At 38.6% G+C, this 18,722-nt stretch overlaps 2 protein-coding genes across 15 annotated transcripts; one reads left to right on the forward strand and one right to left on the reverse strand.

Moving 5' to 3' along the window:
- Positions 1 to 895: 895 nt before the first annotated feature.
- Positions 896 to 5,878, forward strand: LOC309693388 (putative ferric-chelate reductase 1). Its single transcript, XM_082512520.1, has 7 exons — positions 896 to 1,036; positions 1,624 to 1,723; positions 2,777 to 2,983; positions 3,658 to 3,768; positions 3,996 to 4,137; positions 4,286 to 4,432; positions 4,956 to 5,878. The coding sequence occupies exons 2-7, from the start codon at positions 1,625 to 1,627 to the stop codon at positions 5,006 to 5,008; spliced, it is 759 nt and encodes a 252-aa protein (XP_082368646.1). The 5' UTR covers positions 896 to 1,036; position 1,624; the 3' UTR covers positions 5,009 to 5,878.
- An 893-nt stretch (positions 5,879 to 6,771) lies between these two features.
- On the reverse strand, positions 6,772 to 17,191 carry LOC309693472 (heterogeneous nuclear ribonucleoprotein C). 14 transcript variants are annotated; one of them, XM_082512711.1, is made up of 10 exons: positions 16,954 to 17,189; positions 14,076 to 14,184; positions 12,292 to 12,560; positions 10,891 to 10,963; positions 10,641 to 10,700; positions 10,519 to 10,551; positions 10,221 to 10,390; positions 9,617 to 9,730; positions 9,168 to 9,331; positions 6,772 to 7,392 (listed from the first exon to the last, which is right to left on the reverse strand). In XM_082512711.1, exons 2-10 carry the CDS (start codon positions 14,078 to 14,080, stop codon positions 7,288 to 7,290), a joined length of 993 nt encoding a protein of 330 aa, XP_082368837.1. In that variant the 5' UTR covers positions 14,081 to 14,184; positions 16,954 to 17,189; the 3' UTR covers positions 6,772 to 7,287. The 14 variants fall into 14 exon arrangements, with proteins under 14 accessions (XP_082368837.1, XP_082368827.1, XP_082368834.1 ...); XM_082512701.1 differs by having other exon boundaries at positions 9,168 to 9,334; positions 16,954 to 17,188; XM_082512708.1 differs by having other exon boundaries at positions 9,168 to 9,334; positions 14,076 to 14,246; positions 16,954 to 17,188.
- Positions 17,192 to 18,722: the final 1,531 nt, after the last annotated feature.

Here is an 18,722-nt window from a genome sequence, read left to right on the forward strand (position 1 = left end):
AGAGAGCAATTTGGGATTAGTTTCTTGTCCAAGGATATTTGGCATCTAAACTCAGGGATCAAACCAACAACCTTCCAATCAGTAGATGACCTCCCCTCCCTCCTGAGCTACACCCCATGTGACGTAATGACACACAAAGACTTCCAGAAACGAAAAGGAAATTCCTTGAAAAGGAAATAAAGAACACAAAAATCCAAAAAGTGTAACTAAGCTGACAGGAAGGTCAGATCACGATGCAACTGTGGTTACGCCACAACATTCTTTATAAAGGTACCAAATAATCTGGGTGTTTGACATCGTCTCTAACTCCTTAAAAGGGAATTGTTGTTTTCTTTGGGGGGAAATGTTCCTTTACAGTGCAAGTGAATGCTCAATATTCCACTTCTCAGAATAAAGCCCTATAAAGTTCATTCTCGGTGTTTACGTGTATTTGCTGTGTGTCATTGACTTTACTGGCAGTCAATGACACTGGCAGTAAAAACCACTTTGAATCTGCTTTGTTTGAAAACCCATACACTAAGAAAAGAAATGCAAAATGATGTTTTACATATTTATGAAGTTGCTTATCTAAGCCCAATTTATATTACATTGTTATTTTAAGGAGAATCCAGTGTGAGAACAATCATACAAACAGTCATACAATGATTGCGATTAATTAATTAATATTTGACTTTTATTTATATTTAATTTAGCTCAGCCAAACTATCTTCTCATGCGTGTTTTCTTTATTTCACAGTGTATTTAGTGATGAGCAGTAAACTTTGAACCAAAGTAACCTTGTGAGTCAACTCCTAACAGAAAATCGTAAAAGAAGAAAAAACCAAGGACATTAGCAAGGCTTGCTCTACAGAAACTGCTTTAGTAATGCAAACAACTAACCCACACCCAGGCAGGTACACAGGTGTATTCTTATCAAGCCCCGCCCCTTATTTAACAAAAAGCTACTTCCACATTGCTCCATCACCAGAACTGCGGATCATCCCACAGAGAGCAGAAAACAATCCTTCAACGCAGCATTTAAACTTCACAGCATCGAGTAAGTCTCTCCAAACTTTATTTAATTACATTTTAGATTTGGATTCTCCTGGATGCCTGCTTCTATTTCATTTGTTGTCATTATCCTTTAAAGCACAATCAGGTTAATTATGAGAATTCTAGAAATACTATTTAGATAATCTGACAATCGATTTTTAGTTACACAAAGAAAAAACAAACCCTGGAAAAGAAAAGGAACGATGCTCTGTTTTTAAATGAATAATTATTCTGTCAATATTCCAGTCTGGATAAACCATAATGTGTTTTATTACCTTTTAAATGACTGACTGTACTTAGTACATTTGTGTATAAATGTGTTTTCAGCCTTGTGGACATGGCTTAAATTATTATTTTTTCTTTTCAATTCATTTTTTTTTTTACAATCTTTTTACTTAACTGTATTTTAGAACAAAACATTTTATTATAACTGCATTTTTTACACACAAATTTCAAATTTACAAGTTGTTATAATAAAACTGAGGTAGAATGTAAAGGAGCTTAGTTTGTTCTGGAAAAAAAAGAGTCTGCAATCTCATTCTTATCTGCTCTTCTCTTATTTGCTCTCTCACTGTTTGCTTTCCTGGAAAGAATGGAGCGAGGCCTGAGCCTGCTGATTGCCGCAGTGATGCTTTTTGTGGCTCCGGGGGTCCAAGCAGCAGACAGTTTCACATTTGCCATTAATGCAACGGTTGGTTTATATTTAACTTTGCCAGCACAATACGACTGTGACCATGGTGATTTACACGGATGGAGTGCATTTGTTAAGCATACACTTTTACATATTTAGGAGCTGAAATGAGTTTTACTGTACGAAATAGTGTCAGAATTTACTGCTAATTTTGTCTTTTTAAGTTAAGCATCTACAGCGTGAAATAGAACAGCGCATGGTTAGCTTGGTTAAACTTTTATTTATATTTATACATTCTGAGAATTATTATTATCATGGGAGAAGAAAAAAAATGCTAGTGGGTCTAAAAAGCAGGGGGAGTGCCTTGAGCATTTATCCATAATAATAGCCAGCAGGAGGAGAAGTGAAGAAGTCTAATTATATAAAAGTCTATGGAAAAATGTCTCCCCATCGATGAACTCAGTAAGCGCGTTTCTTTTGAGTTCACGATCTCAGATCAGAATCAGAATCAGAATCAGAATACTTTATTGATCCCTGGGGGAAATTATTTTTTGTTACAGTGCTCCATTTTAAACCAACATTAAGACAAGACAGACAATACGCTAACTAAGAATAGTACAATATATACATATATATACATACATACATACATAAGTCACTTATAAATAAATAGTTGGAAAATGCTAACTATTTATGTTATCTAATTTAATACATAATGAGGTCAGATCTACATTAGAGTAAAAGAGCAGGTTACAGATTGTGTAATGGCGGTTGCAAAAATGTTCAGAATGAGGCTCCAACATGGGAGACAAGAATCGAGATGGGTGTGGTGGCTACTGCCATCTTTTACATACAGTCTAACAGTCACATATGGCTAAACAGTGGCTTTTATAAATCATATAATTAATGGGATTTGTGTGATTTATACATTTCTAATTTTTTTTAAGGTAGAGTTTCATTTCCCATAAAGCCTTTAGTAACCTAATGTTAACTAATAGCAGCTGTTCCCAGTTCATGAGCTGGGATGCTATTATTCGTCAAAGTGTTGACACAGAAGTTGAAGCTGCTAAGCTGTTTTGTGACTTGGATTATGCTCGTGTGTCTCTCTACTAGGTAAACATTACAAAGACAGGTTGCGGGATTAGTAAGCTGTGCATACAGACCCCAGACAACTGTGACCCTGCTGGGAACAGCAGCTGTTTCTTTGGATCAGTGGCTGCAGGCAACACTACAGCTCCTAACGGCACCGAGCTGATGTTCCAGCTCAGTGGGAACTCCACTGGGTACATCGCACTGGGGCTCACCGCCAATGCAACCCAGGTACCACAGCACACAAAACCAGAGCGATGATTAAGTTTAACCTAAACCAAAATGTTAACCCAAAACAATTATTTACTGAAGAGTTATACTTATTTACATGTTACCTTTTCAATAATTATAACTGATTTCCTATGTTATCAATTTCTTTTTTAAATTAATTTCATTCAACTACTTTTCCATTACCTAGCCATTAATCCTCTGACAGGAAATGTTTACTCACTGTCAGAGAATTAATGAAATATTTGACATTGGTACATAATGAAAAAAAACCTTAAATAATTGGGTTGTGTTTGGAAATGGGCATTGGTTTCCATTAGTAAATATCTTTAAAATATATCATGTTCTAAATATAGATTTAATAATAACCGAGAGAGGTTTATTTAATGAAAGCCACCACCTTGCTTAGTCAAATATTCACACCAGGATGTGAAACCTTCACACCAAACTAAATGTAAATACTGCTGTTAAGGTACAAGTGATAAGGCCAAGTTAAGGATAAGGCACCTAGGAAATACTATACCAAGGTTAATCAATTACATCTGTGTTTCTATAAGGTCACACAGACCTGCTTATGTGTTTATGTCTTTATTGGTCCAGGCCAAAGTAATGAGTTAAAAGTGAGACCAGTGAGTTAAGGAAGTATATAACCCTTAAAACTGCTTGCTCTTTTTCAGGGTACCACTGCGCTTTACATCTGTGCTCAGAACAGCTCTAACAATGCTTCATTCGTCTTTGCGGCTCGGCAGAGAAACAACATCAACAACACACTCTCTACATTTGATTCGGTGAGGCTGTAACTACTTTTAAAACGTATCCAGATAAACATTACCAAACAAGCTGAAACAGTTGAACGGTTGACAGATGATCAGAACACATTCCTAAAAGCTGCTAACCTAAAAATTATTTAATGCATACTCTGTAATTCAGTCATCAAAGCCCTAAAAAAAACACAACAAAAAGTGGGTTTTTTAAAATGTAATACTTTACCTGATGGTCAAATTGTTTTTATCAGACTGTGACAAAGATACGAGGCCAGGTAGTCAATGGAAAGATCCAGTGTGAGTTCAGTGTCCCCAATTCGAATGCCACCAACACCAGGAGCGCGGATTCTACCACTTATGTTGTCATCCTTGGGTCTGGACCATTGACTGGAAGTAAGTCCAGTGAAAGCAGCCTTCAACTGTAACTTGTTGTCTACTCTTATCAACATAAATACACACGTTAGATGCTACATTATTTGTGAAGCTGTAAATGAAGGTTAAATTGAATCCTCATCACTATTTTCAATGTTTTATACTTCAGGCAATTTTGGGGCCTTCACAGCTAGCAAAACCACCAATCCTCTGAACCTCGCCAACCCAAGCGCCAATGTTGCAAACGCCACCACAACCACCACCGCATCACCTTCTACGACAAAAAATTCAGCCAGTGGCGCTCTTCACAGTCATGGTAAACACCACACTCACATTTTATTCTCAGACTGTAGATTTAGGGCTCAATGTGATGAAGATTCACAGTTCACAATACCCAGTTCTGAAGCTTTAGTTACTAAATATTGTTTAATAAATTAGTTCATTCTACTATGAAACATTTTAGAGTTATAAGTAAAAGATAGTGGTGAAGAAAAAAAATTAGTTTTCCAAGTAAGTAATGTATAATTTACCATAGATTAAGGGGACAATGAAAACTATGTATAAATCAGCTACATTTAGAAACTGCTGGAGCCATTATTGGACTTCTGGCCCTTTTAATGGAGCAAATGCATGACAATAAATTTGCTATACAACAGAAAGAGCAGGGATAATATGTCATTTTAGCCCATATTGTCCTGGCTGAATTTTTCTTTAGCAATGACTATGATGCATAATTACACTTTGCACCATGTGGTATTAAAGATATCTTAACTTTAACCAGCAGAAACCCTGATGGATGTTTTCTGAATAATTGCTTTTTTGTCTTTTCTCCCTGCCAGCTTTGACACTCCTGCTAACTGTCCTCATGCTGTTCGTCCTGAAGACAGCCTGAAAGAGTGCAGAGAGGAAGAACCTGTGACCCGGTGAAGATGACTGGTTTGCAAAGCCAGAAAATCTGAGTGTCAAGCTATTTATGACGTGTTTACTGAACTAATAGTGAAATGTTTTATGTTTCCTTTGCACTTTTTGTATCTATTGAATTTGAAGATGTTATGTTGTTCAGTTTCAAAGTAATTGTGTGGATTTAGTCACCAAATATATATATATATATTATTTTTTATATTCATGCATGTGACTTACATACACACACCTACAAGTAAGCATACTTAGACAAATGGCAAGATGGTTTTGTTTAACAGATATATGTACTGATTGTAGATTATCTTTTAAAAGATAAACTTACTGAAACTGAAGCTAATTATAATAAAGTTAAACTATGGTCTTATCTCATGAGCTGCATCTCTGGACCCGGTACAGTGAAATCAATAAATCCTATCCCCTAAGATACAGTGTGACAATCTTTCCTGGTGGTGATGAGGGTGTGACTGATGTCTAAATGAACCTCATCTGGTTAAATCGAGAGACACACGGTACTGAATCTCTCAAAACTGATCACTGCAATGTCATCTCGTTTCCCTCTCACCGCCCTGTTTTGGCTGTGAGAAACATCGGGTACATCCCCATTTTGTTACTTGTATGTTCAGTGCATACAAGTAACCTTCTGCACAAGCTGACTAACAGCTGTTTATGATTGTTCGTGGGAATCTCAGTGCATTCATGATATACAGCATGATGATATAACTGCATAACACACTGATCTCATAAGAGAAAAGATGATTTGTGCAACCTGTAGCTGCTAGCTAATTTATATCTGCAGTGCCTTAAATAAGCTATAAGATATAAATAAACAATCAAATACAAATGCACTCTGTGTTGTGAAGGATGTCCAAATTCCCTAAAATGCATCTTGAGACAGCAGGTTTGCCATTGCATCCTTTGCTGAAGTCACTTCGGTAACCATGACGAGAGTGGCGCACTGCTTATGACATCATGGCAACTTCATTTGATTTTGATTTGCACACTTAAGCGCTTATGGTCATCTGACAGAAACCATAAAATACCTTAGTTGGCTAGAACAAAGCAGCTGTTGTGCTACGTGTCACAGTAACAGATGCTCATTGCACAATTTAATAGGCACACCTTGTGTTGTATTTCATTGGAACTACTTTTGCTTGTGGGCTTGCTCCGAGTCTTTGTGGCACAAATTGAGTATCACACTGGAAACATTTGAATACTGTGAACTTGAGCACTTCATCTCATCTCATTCTTTGTTACACACACATTATCCTGCCGGAATAATCACATTCTGACCCTATAGTCAGAATGTAGCAGCCCAAACCAAAACTGGCAATGTTTCCCCCCCATCTCTTGTTGTCCAGTTTTCTCAGATCAGTTTTTAATCATAGCCTCAGTTTCCAGGAGTTGCACATGATTTGTTCTTCTGCAGCATGCCTGCTTCAACTTATTGTGCATTCAGAGAGCTAAAAAACTGTATAACCTTTTTCCAATCCCCCACACTCACACTGATGCTTTAACTATGGTTTTCAACTTCATGTTTTTCTACTTTAGTTCCCCTCTTCCCTTTGAAAATATGCTGAAAATGCTTCTGACTACACCAGGAAACCCTGGGTTACTTACTGAAGTGATAACCATGTAAATGGAATTCATGACATCTGAATTAAGTGAAGCCAGATAAGGAACATCTCTGTAGTGTCAATACAAAAGATCCATGTCGAGCCAAACAAAACACAAAAGCAAATTCAATATTTTATTGCAATTTATTCCTTTACAGTTTAACTGAATAGTATAAAAACTGACAGTAACATACAGACAGACAAGGCCAAACTAATTCACTGATGAGAAAAACAAAACACACTGAAGCTAAAAACGTTTTTGTTTTTTAAACAGAAATTTTCGCCCTCACATTAAGACATGTCCGTCGAGCTGTCGTCTCTGAGAACATCACCAGTCCACACTCGTGCCTTCTCTTGAAGACAAGTAACGACGCTGTAAAAAAAACAAAAAAAACAAACCCAAACCTACAACTAGTTCCTGTAAATAGGGGGTACCGGATGACGGGCAAGATACGCAAACAAAAATCTCCTTTAGGGACATTATGACAGAGTGTGTGCACCATGCTTATGTGTGTGTTTATGTGCGTGTGTGTACGTTTTGTTTTTTTTCCTATATCTACAATATTAGAGTTAAAATAGGAGTCCGATGTCCTTCTGGAAGCTGCGACTACACCGCATGCGGGGCTGTCATCTGTGCCTACGAGTCTTCGTCTCCATTCACGCTGTCACCATCATCGTCTGCTTCCACGTGCTCGCCTTCCTCCTCTTCCTCTTCCTCCTCATCCCTCTCTTGACTTTTCACCTGCAGACAATTTAATAAGTGATGAAAAAAGAAATCGTATTCGGATATTTCAAAAAACTCATTTAAATAAACTTTTGTATGTGGCACTAGGTGACAGTTGCTTCATAAATTACTATTTTTGTTATAACTTGTAGTGAGAAAAAGAAGAAAAATCTTATTGATCGGGATCATTTTAGAAATGTTGAAAACTTCTGGCTGAAACGGAAACAGTAGGCACAATACAATAAATGATTGACATTTTCTTAATATTTCTTTTTAAGAGCAGTATATATTGTAGCAGTCGCTAATATTGAGAGAGTCTGAAGGCTCAGTCATCCAGGTCATCGTAGTCTAAGGAGCTTGGAAAGAAAAGTGACTGGACTTAAGTTGCTTGAAGACATTTTGCCTCTCATCTGAGAAGCGTCTTCAGTTCTAGGGTTGAATGGTGGATCTGGGACACTCCACTATTTGACCCTAGAACTGAAGACGCTTCTCGGATGAGAGGCAAAATGTCTTCAAGCAACTTAAGTCCAGTCACTTTTCTTTCCAAGCTCCTTAGAATATTAAGAGAGATTTAAAACTTGGTACTTGGTTTTTCTAAGCTTCCATTTGAGAGATACTTAGGCATGATGGCACATGGAACCATTAACTCGGAGGGCGAAGGGGACAGACTTGAGTTGGATCAAGTGAGCACTCACTGTAGCTTAGCGGACTTAAATCACATGAATTCCAGTTTTAAGGTAATGAGGAATGAATGAATAAAACCCGATGCCATAAAATTTCTCAGAAAATGACTTCACATGTCAGCAGTTTGAGAAAATCTGAGACATGAAGTTCTTTCTTCTTACAAATAAAATTTGCTGTCGGCTCTGATGGAGGCAGACGCATCTCTTCCTGCTTGGCTTCTTATGCCCTTGTGTAATCTTGTCTAACTTTATCCCAGAGAGTCTCTCAGTCTTGTTCTCTAAAACCTAAAGAATATGGATTTGATCCACTGGCCCCTGAACGCAAGCCTGGGTTAAGGAGAGCCCATATGTCCTGGAGGGACCTGCTGGATACACGCTGGATGGGTGCTAGAAGTGGCGCGTCGTGTGCCTGGGATTCCCGGGACTGTCAATCGAGGACATAGAAGATTTCTACCTATTCAGAACCATAATAACAGGGTTCTTGCCGATCGGAGCTGGCTTATCGAAGACTGAAGAAAGCGGTTAGAGCCGTTCAAAACCCCACAAGGCTGGCTGCTATGATCGAAGCGATGGGGCGGGCTGTGAGTACTCAGACTGTTGTTATTGAACGCCACATGGATAAGATCTTGGAGAAGCTTAGCGGGAAATTGACAGACCTGGTGACCAGTGAAGGACATTTAGACTGGCTGTAGCATTGGAGGCAGCTCGTTCGCACTAAACCAAAATTTCTCTCATTTGGCTCCCCATGTCGCTAAAAGGCCCATCAGGCCGGCTGGCTGAAAACAACAAAATCTTCTCCCTGATAATCAGACTGTTGTGGGTCTCTGCGCACATATCCTTCCAAGGCCACCTGCGTAGGCTGCGGACTGCTGACTTTCGCTTAACTGGTTGAAAGGACACCGGATACACACACGCATGTACACTGACACAGATACGCACTCAGCCACCCTCACCCATCCCAAACGTGTGATGCTTGATACCACACGATGCACATGGCAGGTCTGTCCAGTGCTGGATTTGAAATTTGAATTTGAATTTGAATAAAAAGTCCCCCTAAAAAACCCATATTCATTTATTCCTTTCCCTCTGAATACCATTTGCAAACCTCACCTCCTCTTCCTCCAGCAGGTCTCCCTCCTCTTCCTCGTCGTCCTCTTCTTCATCAGAGTCATTCATATCCTGGTTGTCCCTCTCCCTCTTCAAACTGTCATCCTTCTTGTTGCTTGGGTGTGGAGGTGAAGTCACCTCTCCTGGCTCTGGTTTCATACTCTTACCTTCTGCCAAACACAAAGGTACATTCATGACCCGTTATCTGTTCTATTAAATGAACTTAAAGGCTACTCTGGGAAAAAATATAATAAAAGCTAGAAATCTTTAGAGGCTGTTATAGTTCATTTTCAACAAAAGCAGCTGTATTACAGCTGTGAGAAAAGAATGTGTGAGATCATTCTGTACTGTAGGTTTTCATTTACAGGCCATCTGGTTAAACACGGAGGCATTTATTGCTGAGTTTTACCTCACTCAGCACTCCCCATTAAAACATGCCGTGTCCCTCCTACCTGACTTCTTGCTATGGTCCCTCTCCATACGCTCCAGGCTCTCCAGGAGGTCATCCACTTTGCTTTTGATCTGCGTCAACTCTCTCTTGATTGTCTGTAGCTCATCCACTTTCACTGTGGAATGGGGGTGGGGAGTTAGAAAGCCTTATTCTACAACGAGGGTACATTTTGACAGTTGCCCCCCGTATCAAAGGACGTGTATAAGGTTACTGAAAGATTATTATTTGGCCCAATGTTTAAAGTAATTAGGAAAATGTACAACACAGTGGGTTTGGTTTGTATTGCCAGCAATAAGTCTGATAAGCCAGATGCTAATTAAATGTATTTAGACCTTTGTAAGTGGCCGATATTGCTGCCGGTACTTATGGTTGTGCTGGTGCATCATGTGTTAATTATTGTGTGGCCATACAGTCACTGCCCAGTCTGTAGGCCTGACTGAATAACCCTCTGTAAATCTTTACAAAAGCAGATTTATGCAGGATGTTGATGATGATAACAGCACCAACAACAACAGTTTGGTATTCAGTGAAACTGATCGAATTTAGGATAATATACTGTTGTGCTGAAGTTCCAGACAGCTGCATGGACCAGGTAGCCGACTCACTTGTTCTGGATGAGGAAGTCCTTTGACTGCTCTTGGATGAAGAGGAAAAGCTGCTTTTGGTCCGCCGGCTGCTTCCTCCACTAAGGCTGACCCGCGGGCGTTTCGACGGGATCACAGCCCGTGACAATGGGGGAGGAGGAGCAGGGACACGGGACGGGTACGAGTACATTCTGTTATCAAACAAGAGGTTTTACATTTTTTTTAAAAAATGAATAAACATACTCTGTGCTGAATGTGAGAACAGAGCAGTGGTAGAAGTGAAGCATTACTGCTTTTTCTAATCAAATAACATTCATACCCATTTTTGAGTGACATCTTCAAGCATGAACTGCTGAACAAACAACAAAGCATGAACAAACAACAAAGATTGGCACTGTGCGTGAGTGTAAAGCACTCATCCATCGTCAGGGATCTACTCACCTGTCATAATAATCTCTCTGAAAATCATAATCGAGGTCAAAGGAGCTGCTGCTGCTGCTGTGGAAGAACAAAAGAACAGAAAGCTTGTGTTGAAAAATATGAAGACTTGCTGGTATCACTGCATTCTTTCTTTTCTCTAACTACATCAAGTTTTTCCTTTAGTGCCAAATCAAAAGTCACTTATGCCCTCATCAAGAACAGTGATGGGGGCATTTCTGGCTTTCTGTTCAGGTTTGCAGCTGATACTTACCTGTACATGTCTCCAGCGGAGCGTTTGGTGCTTTTTGATCTGTGCGGTTTGGGTTCTCCAGCCAGGTTGATGTCTGCCAGACAGTTACATTATACATTAATGCACAAACCCATTGAGAGGACAAATAACTTGAAACCAATGCTTTAGAAGTTTTTAACAATGCCACGAGTCTCTCTTCAGAAAATAGCAGGTTTGATGAAGGTTAAAATTTTTTTTACTAGAGGTTTGCTGTGAATACACTTTTATTAAATATTATATAAACATTAAATATATTTATAAATATTTTTGTACTGTAGTCAACAATAGTGCTGCTGGCACTACATACTTCCCTGCTTTCTCTTTTACAAATAATAATGGCACACATTTGTGAGTGAGAAGTTTGGTGTTTCTTTTGACAAGTCAAAATGAGTCAAAATTAACACAAAATGGATTTTATGTTACATTTTCCCTCAAATGTACTTCAGGCTTGCTCGTGCCTACGGCTGTTACCACTGAAAACATTTTAAAAGGAGATTAAATGAAGAAATACAATTAGAAACATCAAAGTACTTTACTTGTCTAGTTCCTTCATTTCTTTTCAGAGCAGTGAGACAACGTGTAAAGCAATTACACTCTTGCATCCCTTGAGTATTGTAATCTATCACTATCAGACTTCATTGTTACTGTCACTGAGTGAGTCTTACGAGTCATCTCAGTTTCATTCTCACAGCCAAGGGACCCTCATTAACCTGTATTTCAGCTCATCTTCTCAGGTAGTGAGAAAATGAATTCACATCCACATTTAAGCAGAAATGTTTGAAAATCATTTGTTTAAAATAAGCAAATTATACCTAAACATTCACACTTGTTCACACGAAACAACAAATTGATTACGCAGTGTTGTGGAGCAGCAGAATGACTGGATGCATACCGACGACTAGTCTGAAAGCAAATTGTGATCCAGCTCTCACGCACCAAAGTCTGCACTGCGTGTAGACTTTTTCACTTCTCAGTGAGAAACCTCTTACACCCAGCAGTTAAACTTTTAAACTGGGAAATGTGTGTATATTTTATGGCGGCAGATGGACATATTAAGATTCCTGCCTAACAACATAAGTTTTCTGAGTAAAAACAAATGAGACTAAATCTTAGCTCCTCCCAGGGTCTAACCAGGAAGCCTAACAAGCAAAAGATCCCTGCTTTGATCTCAGGAGACACAAATGTCTTTGAGGTTGCGTCAAGAAGGGTGGGGGAAAAACTTATCACTTATCAGCCCCAGCAAACAAACAGTGACTGTTTAAAGTGGTAACAAACTAAGAAGGTTCAAACAATGAGCTCAGAAGTTCAGTTTATTTTAGTTAAATAAGACTATAATAAAGAGAAAAATCCTTTTAAATGAAAATTCAGAGACTGAGCCCTCACCAAGCACTTGTCCAACAATCATTCTCCCATCCTCCCCGCCGACAGCGGCTCGGGCATTCCTCTCATTGGCGTATTGCACAAAGGCATAGCCCTTGTGGACAGAGCAGCCTACGATCTTGCCGTATTTAGAGAAGATGGCCTCGACATCTGCCTTGGTGACCAGCAGCGTGTTGAGGTTGCCAATAAAGACCCGCGAATTGAGGGAGCGTGGGTCGGTCTTGTTGGTGACGTTGCTGGCGCTCATCAGGCTGGAGGAGGTGGGCGAACGACTGTCAGGAAGACACACAGACACATATGCAGCCGATTTAGTAGCAGGATGAGAAATATCTGACCCTTTGAATGGATCCTGCTTTTGCCGAGTCACAAAGCAAAGTGTCAAGGACTCATCAGGATTTCCTGAGAAATTTAGTTTGGTTACCTGCATTTTTCTAAAAAAATTTTCTTATTCTACAAATTTGAAACTGATTAGATTCCGACCAGCTTCCATGTACTTAATATTTAAAAGCTGCATCATTTCCTCTTCATCTAAAAGAAATCCAAACTGATGGAAACAAAGTCAAGCACTAAGACCACGAACCACGTGATTCTTCAACTGTGATTTCCTGGATATAAAACAAATTGTCCTCTTAAGGGCTTTTAGGCATAGCCAAAGACAAATCTTGATCAAAATATCTGGGTTTAATTTATTAACAAACAACATTGTTATCTAATGGCTAGAAAACCCTGTTTTCTGTCAAGTAAGCCAAAATCCACTCTTTGCCTTTAAAGTAAGCAGTATGCCTCCTGCTTAGGTGCCGACTAAAGGCTCATTCTAACTGAGAAGCCTGTTATTTATCACCTAAAATAAATTATAAAGTAAAAAGTTCACAATGGACTAAATCTAACTGTAGCAGACATTTAAATCATTTTCAAAGGAGCATTTGTTTTAGTACTTTTACGTAGTTCTGTCGTATAATTTTCATATAAAAGTTTAAAAGCAAATTGTAAAACATGCAAACAAACATCTGACAACAACTGCAAATCTGCATAATCAAATTTAAAAGGACTTTGCTTATCGTTTATCTTGTATGGTTTAATGCAAAATATTTTCACAATAACATTTACATTTAGCAACTAAACTTCCTCTTCACAAAGCTTACAGTCAACACCTCCAACCACACACCCATGACAGAAAGCTAGACCAGTGGGAAGTAGTGACATTTGTTTCATACCAGAAATCTCTAATTCTAATGCCTGAAGTGCTTGGGGCTCTGGGTTGAGTAATAAAACATAATAATCACAAAGACAACAACAACAAAATGACAACTTTGTTCCTTCTTCCTTCTGAATTTTATGGTATGCCTGTCAGTGCTTTCATAATACATTAAATAAGGGGTGTGCGTTTCTTCAGAAAAGTAAAACAAATATTTAACTAAAATGCACGATTTTGAATAAAAGAAACTAGAAAAAAAATAACTATCACTCGCCATTAATATAATTCATTTACCTGTTAATGGAGCCCCAGCTATGCCAGACTCATTTCAATGAACTAATAACCTGCAGTACAGGTGTAGAGCTTTAGCTGTAGATACAAATACAGCTTCTTGTAGCACTGTAATGCTGCCCAATCCTCACTGAATATATGTAATCAACATTTTAAGTAAACTATATAAGCAAGTGTGTGAAGCCCATTGCCCAGTGTGTGTAAAGTCTGGAGAGGGGCAGTAAACATAAAAACAGTTACGTGGCATTAACATTAACCCCCTGGCTGACAGAAGAGGGGGTTTTCATTCATCATCACTCACTCCATTGCGTCTGTGTGCAGGGCTGTCGTCTGCCTGATGTTTGAGACTGTGGGCTGGGTTCAGTTTGGGCTGGTGTCTCGACCTTCACCTTCGCCCCTGGCGACTTATACTGAGGTGACAGAAAACACACCTCGGTCAAGCTGAGCAGGGTTATCTTGTACGAAGCCTTACCTGTTTGGAGTGTGTGCAAGAGTCAGTGATGAGTTAGACAGCTAGCCAGTATGAGACTACAAGTAGAGCCTAATGCATGTATACCTACTGCAATGTCTAAGGCTGGGTGAAGTGTGAGAATACAGAACAGAACCAGACACAAATTGATACCTGGGACTGCAATCAATCGACAGAAAGTGCACTGGCTTAGCCCGCATATGCTTTGCTAGTGTGTGAAGAAATATGGGTGTAGTAGCTTAGACATTTGTTTGCATTTCTAGATGCAGCCGAGATGCCAACAAGTTTAGCAAAGCTGGATGAATTTCAAAACCCTGTGCTACGTTTGCTTTTATTTTCATTTCCTAGACAAACCACAAATTAATGCTGATTACTGACACATAAAGTTCACAATGACTTAGATGGAACCGCTTATAAAAACTAGAAGAGCGGGGTATTTACATATCAGTGAAATATTAAAATTTGGAATTTATCTAAGCTAAGGTTATTAGTCCAAATATGGGCAGATCCATTTATTAGTACTCACGGGGGTGCGTATGTGAAGGGACACAATACAAAAGGTCAGCCAAAAATATATAGTATATAATCTGTTAAACACAAGTAGTGTTATAATAAAAACTCTGGAACTGGGAATTACATCAGCAGCAGGGGGAAATTAAAGGGAAAATTATATTTAGAGAAGCTTTAAGGGTAACCAGAGATTTCATTATTATTACTAATAATCACCAAATTCAGAGATTATGAAATCAAGAGTGTAAATGTGCTTTTGCCATAACAAACAGTACTGTGGAAAAGTCTCGAGCCACCCCTGATGTCTTTATATTTTGCCTCCAAGAAGTCTTGACCAATAGTTCCCCAGGATCTCTGAAGGTCTTTCAGAGTTGTTCCCTGGACACTGGCAGCTTTTACACTCATTTCCAGAGGATTTTTTGTATGTTTGTTTGTGTCTTTATGAAACCACTTAACCCAGGCTTATAAATCAAAAGCATAGGAAAGGAACCTAACTCAAGTAACAGAAAACTTAGCAAATCTATGGAAAATGTAAAGGATAATGTAGTTCATTTTGCACCAATCAGGTGATTCCCAAAGAACTATTAAGTGAAAACCTGACCTATCTCCGTATGGTGTGTAGTGCTACAGCAAATGAACAGTATCTGAAAATCATATCCTTAAATTAGATATATATATATAAAGAGAATCCAGCAAAAACTTGAAACTGGATCTCAGAGGTTATCCATGTAGTGCTCACTGAAACCTTATCAAAAATGGTCTGTGTAAGAAGAGAGAAGCTATGTTTAAGGATGGGAAATGTCTGAGGTTTGCCAAATTACACAAAATCTGGACTGAAAACCAGGGGCAACAGGTCTTCTGAAGTAATTAATCAAAATCTCAAATTTTTGGTTTAAATCTAACCACAAAGGAGGTACAACAGTGCAGGCATACAGCCATTTATAAAAACACTGCAGAGGCTCTGGGAATGTCTTAAAGAAGCCCGGAGAACTATTCCTGAAAGCTCCTTAAAAGAAATTCCAAGAAAACTTTCATGAGCGAACTCAGGCCATGTTAAAAGGTAAGGGTGGTCATACCAAACAACTGAAATTTACAAAACGTTTTTGTATTTGTTTTTTTATTTATACACATCATATTTTAATTTATATATTTACACATTTCAATAAATTATTGGCACGAAATAAAGAAATGAGTGGCGGTTTGAGACTTGTGCGCAGTATTGTATAATAGTGATGTTTAAATTTATTTTCCATAAGCTTTGTGTTTTCTCATAAAAAGGGTAAATGGAGTGAATGTGAGGGCGTGGATTGCTTTTGATACACATATACACAACCATAATACTGGTTCAGATGAAATGTTTAATTAATCAAATGTGTATTAGTAACGTTATGTAAAAACTTAAGCCAATGGCACTCCAAACCGTTCAAACTCAAGAATAAAAATAAAAATAAAAATCACTCTTCATCATGGGAGGGGGAGGGGGAAAAACACGAGGAAAAAAAAACTACTCCATAGGGGGCAGAAAAAAACCCAAAGCCGAAGCAAAAAAAGCAAAGTCTAGGGATAATCAAAAATTACCTAAACCATCCACAACACACCCGCTTGGACCCCGACAGCGCCTTCAGCAGGCCTCAGTGTGAAACACAGGCCCTGACTGGCCTCCGGGATCAAAGCCGGCTAGCATGGCTAACGTTAGCCAACCAACAATTAAAAAGCATGAAAAAAAAGTATACAGCCATCAGACCAGTTCCTCTTTGTCTTGCAAAAACCAAAACCTGCAAAATTCTGACAAATCTGAAGTCGATAACGTGTAATCAATCATCAGGATGCTGCTGCTGCCGCGGTTATTAACATGCTAATGTTAGCTGGCCAGCTGGCTGAAAAGCGTGCCAAAAACCAGCAAGTCCCGTAAAAGAAAAGTCTTCACAATAAACACTACAAAAAATACAGCTACACAAACTTGCAAAAAAGTGGACGAGACTGTTGCTAAGAGGCATCCAAAGCGTCGTGTTTTCTAAAAACCACAACCAGCGTTTGTGCTCTTTTTTTTTTGGAGGGGATGAGCATCTCCGAGGCCGCTAAGCCAGCTACCTCGCTAGCCAGCACATTACGTCCTGTCCAAAAAGCATCGTAGAAAAAAATCCAAAAAGAAAAGAAAAAGGAAGGAAAAATGAAAAATGTCTGGGAACAAAATACTCACCACGACCTTTACGAACAAAATGTCTTGCTTTCGGTAAAACCTGTCAATTTGTTACTTAGGTTGTCCTTTTGGAGCAGACCCGGTTCAGCCCCCTTAGCTAGCTTTCTTCTAGCCGCCGAGCTAACGCATAAAGGCGGTGGTGGCGCGGTCATTGACGGAGACGCTTGTTTTTTGTTGCGGTGCAATTCGAGGAGGCCGGAATCGGTAACTGGTACATCATTTGAAGCACCCCGCCACTCTCACTCCAGCTAAACATATAAAACATACTCACCCTCTTTCTTGGAGAAATCACTACGCACTCTTTTCAGAATAAAATCTCCAAAAACTAGGACTCTTTAAATACGTTTATTTTTCTTTAGTTCTTCCTTTAACAAAACAAACGAAACCCTTTTTGACCCAAAAGAGTACATTTTTTAAATTCAAAATAACAAAGAAATTTTCTAGTTTTTTTCCTCTAGTTAAAAAATGAATTATTTAAAACGTTTATTTTTATTATGTTAATTTCTATTTTCACCTTTTTAAAGATTATGTGATAAATTAAATGTATATTTGATAACTTATGGTTAATATATATTTGATAAATATATATTAAACAAGATATTTATGTTAGAACAGTGTTTAGTAACTTTTGCTTATCTTGCTGTGAAAACACATTCAGTGGTTTTTTATTTTTAAACATTGGCTAACAATTAGACCAGTATGAGTCATCTTTGTAACTGTGATTAACTCTGACTTAATAAAGTTCTTTTCTAATTCAACAGCCTCTCGCATTTGTCTAACGGGCCGTTTACTTACATTTATCTAATAGCAATAGGCCTCTGGTTTATTACCACAGCCGGCCAGGAGATGACAGTGTTGTTATTTATAAAAAGATGAATGTGAGTTTAACAAGTATTTGGCACAGATTAAGAGATTTACCTGTTTAGAGGGTGAACATTTTTTTAATCAGATGAAGGCTCTGCTACCAAGAAGAAAGAATGTACCACAAAGAAGCTATGCGTACATTTAGATAATTACAGATAAGCTTAGAAAAACACCACAACTGATTATAATTATTGGGATGTTTCAAGAACTGGACAAGCAGGTTGCAACTCTTTAGTTATAAAGTGTAGTACATCTGCTCCTATGTTCTTTTTACTCCTTTCAACCCAGCACATTAAAGTGTAGACATTAAAAACAAAATGTGCTAATTAATAGAGCTTAATAGAAGGTACACAACTAATAAAGTGATGTTAGTTGAAAAGAAAAGGTTTAGGAGATTAGTGAAAAGGCTCTTTTGAACTGACTAATAGGGACTTATTTTTTTAATTAAAAGAAAACACACCCAAATGGAAACGTGGAAGATTAGTTATATTGACCTGACCACTCTTCTTATTTACATATACAAGAGTGAGTGGAGAAAAGCGACAGCTGTGTAGACACGAGGCCTGAAACAAAGAAAGTCAGGTTATACACCAGGTGTGGGCAACTCCAGGCCCCGAGTGCCGGTGTCCCGCAGGATTTAGATCTCACCCTGGGTCAACCCACCTGAATCACATAAGCAGTTCATTACCAGCCTCTAGAGAACGTCAGGACATGTTGAGGGGGGCATTTAGCAGTTTAAATCAGCTGGGTTGGTTCAAGGGCACATCTAAAACCTGCAGGACACCAGCCTTCGAGGTCTGAAGTTGCCCACCGTTGTTATACACAGACACAGAAAGCTCACTGAGGACACCTAGTGTACAGGTGCTGTGCAACAATTTTTTTCAACGTCTTAACCCTTGTATGGT

Source organism: Aulonocara stuartgranti (assembly GCF_965226115.1).
Source record: "Aulonocara stuartgranti genome assembly, chromosome: 18".
In the NCBI taxonomy this organism is placed as follows: Eukaryota; Metazoa; Chordata; class Actinopteri; order Cichliformes; family Cichlidae; genus Aulonocara; species Aulonocara stuartgranti.

Excerpts from the sequence above, each read along its gene's own strand:
- LOC309693388 (XM_082512520.1), top strand. The coding sequence starts at position 1,625 with ATGGAGCGAGGCCTGAGCCTGCTGATTGCCGCAGTGATGCTTTTTGTG. Across the intron at positions 1,724-2,776 it reads CATTTGCCATTAATGCAACG|GTAAACATTACAAAGACAGG; the intron begins GTTGGTTTATAT and ends TCTCTCTACTAG. Across the intron at positions 2,984-3,657 it reads TCACCGCCAATGCAACCCAG|GGTACCACTGCGCTTTACAT; the intron begins GTACCACAGCAC and ends GCTCTTTTTCAG.
- LOC309693472 (XM_082512701.1), bottom strand. Across the intron at positions 10,964-12,291 it reads GATTGTTGGACAAGTGCTTG|ACATCAACCTGGCTGGAGAA; the intron begins GTGAGGGCTCAG and ends ACTGTCTGGCAG. Across the intron at positions 7,393-9,167 it reads ACCTGCTGGAGGAAGAGGAG|GTGAAAAGTCAAGAGAGGGA; the intron begins GTGAGGTTTGCA and ends AATTGTCTGCAG.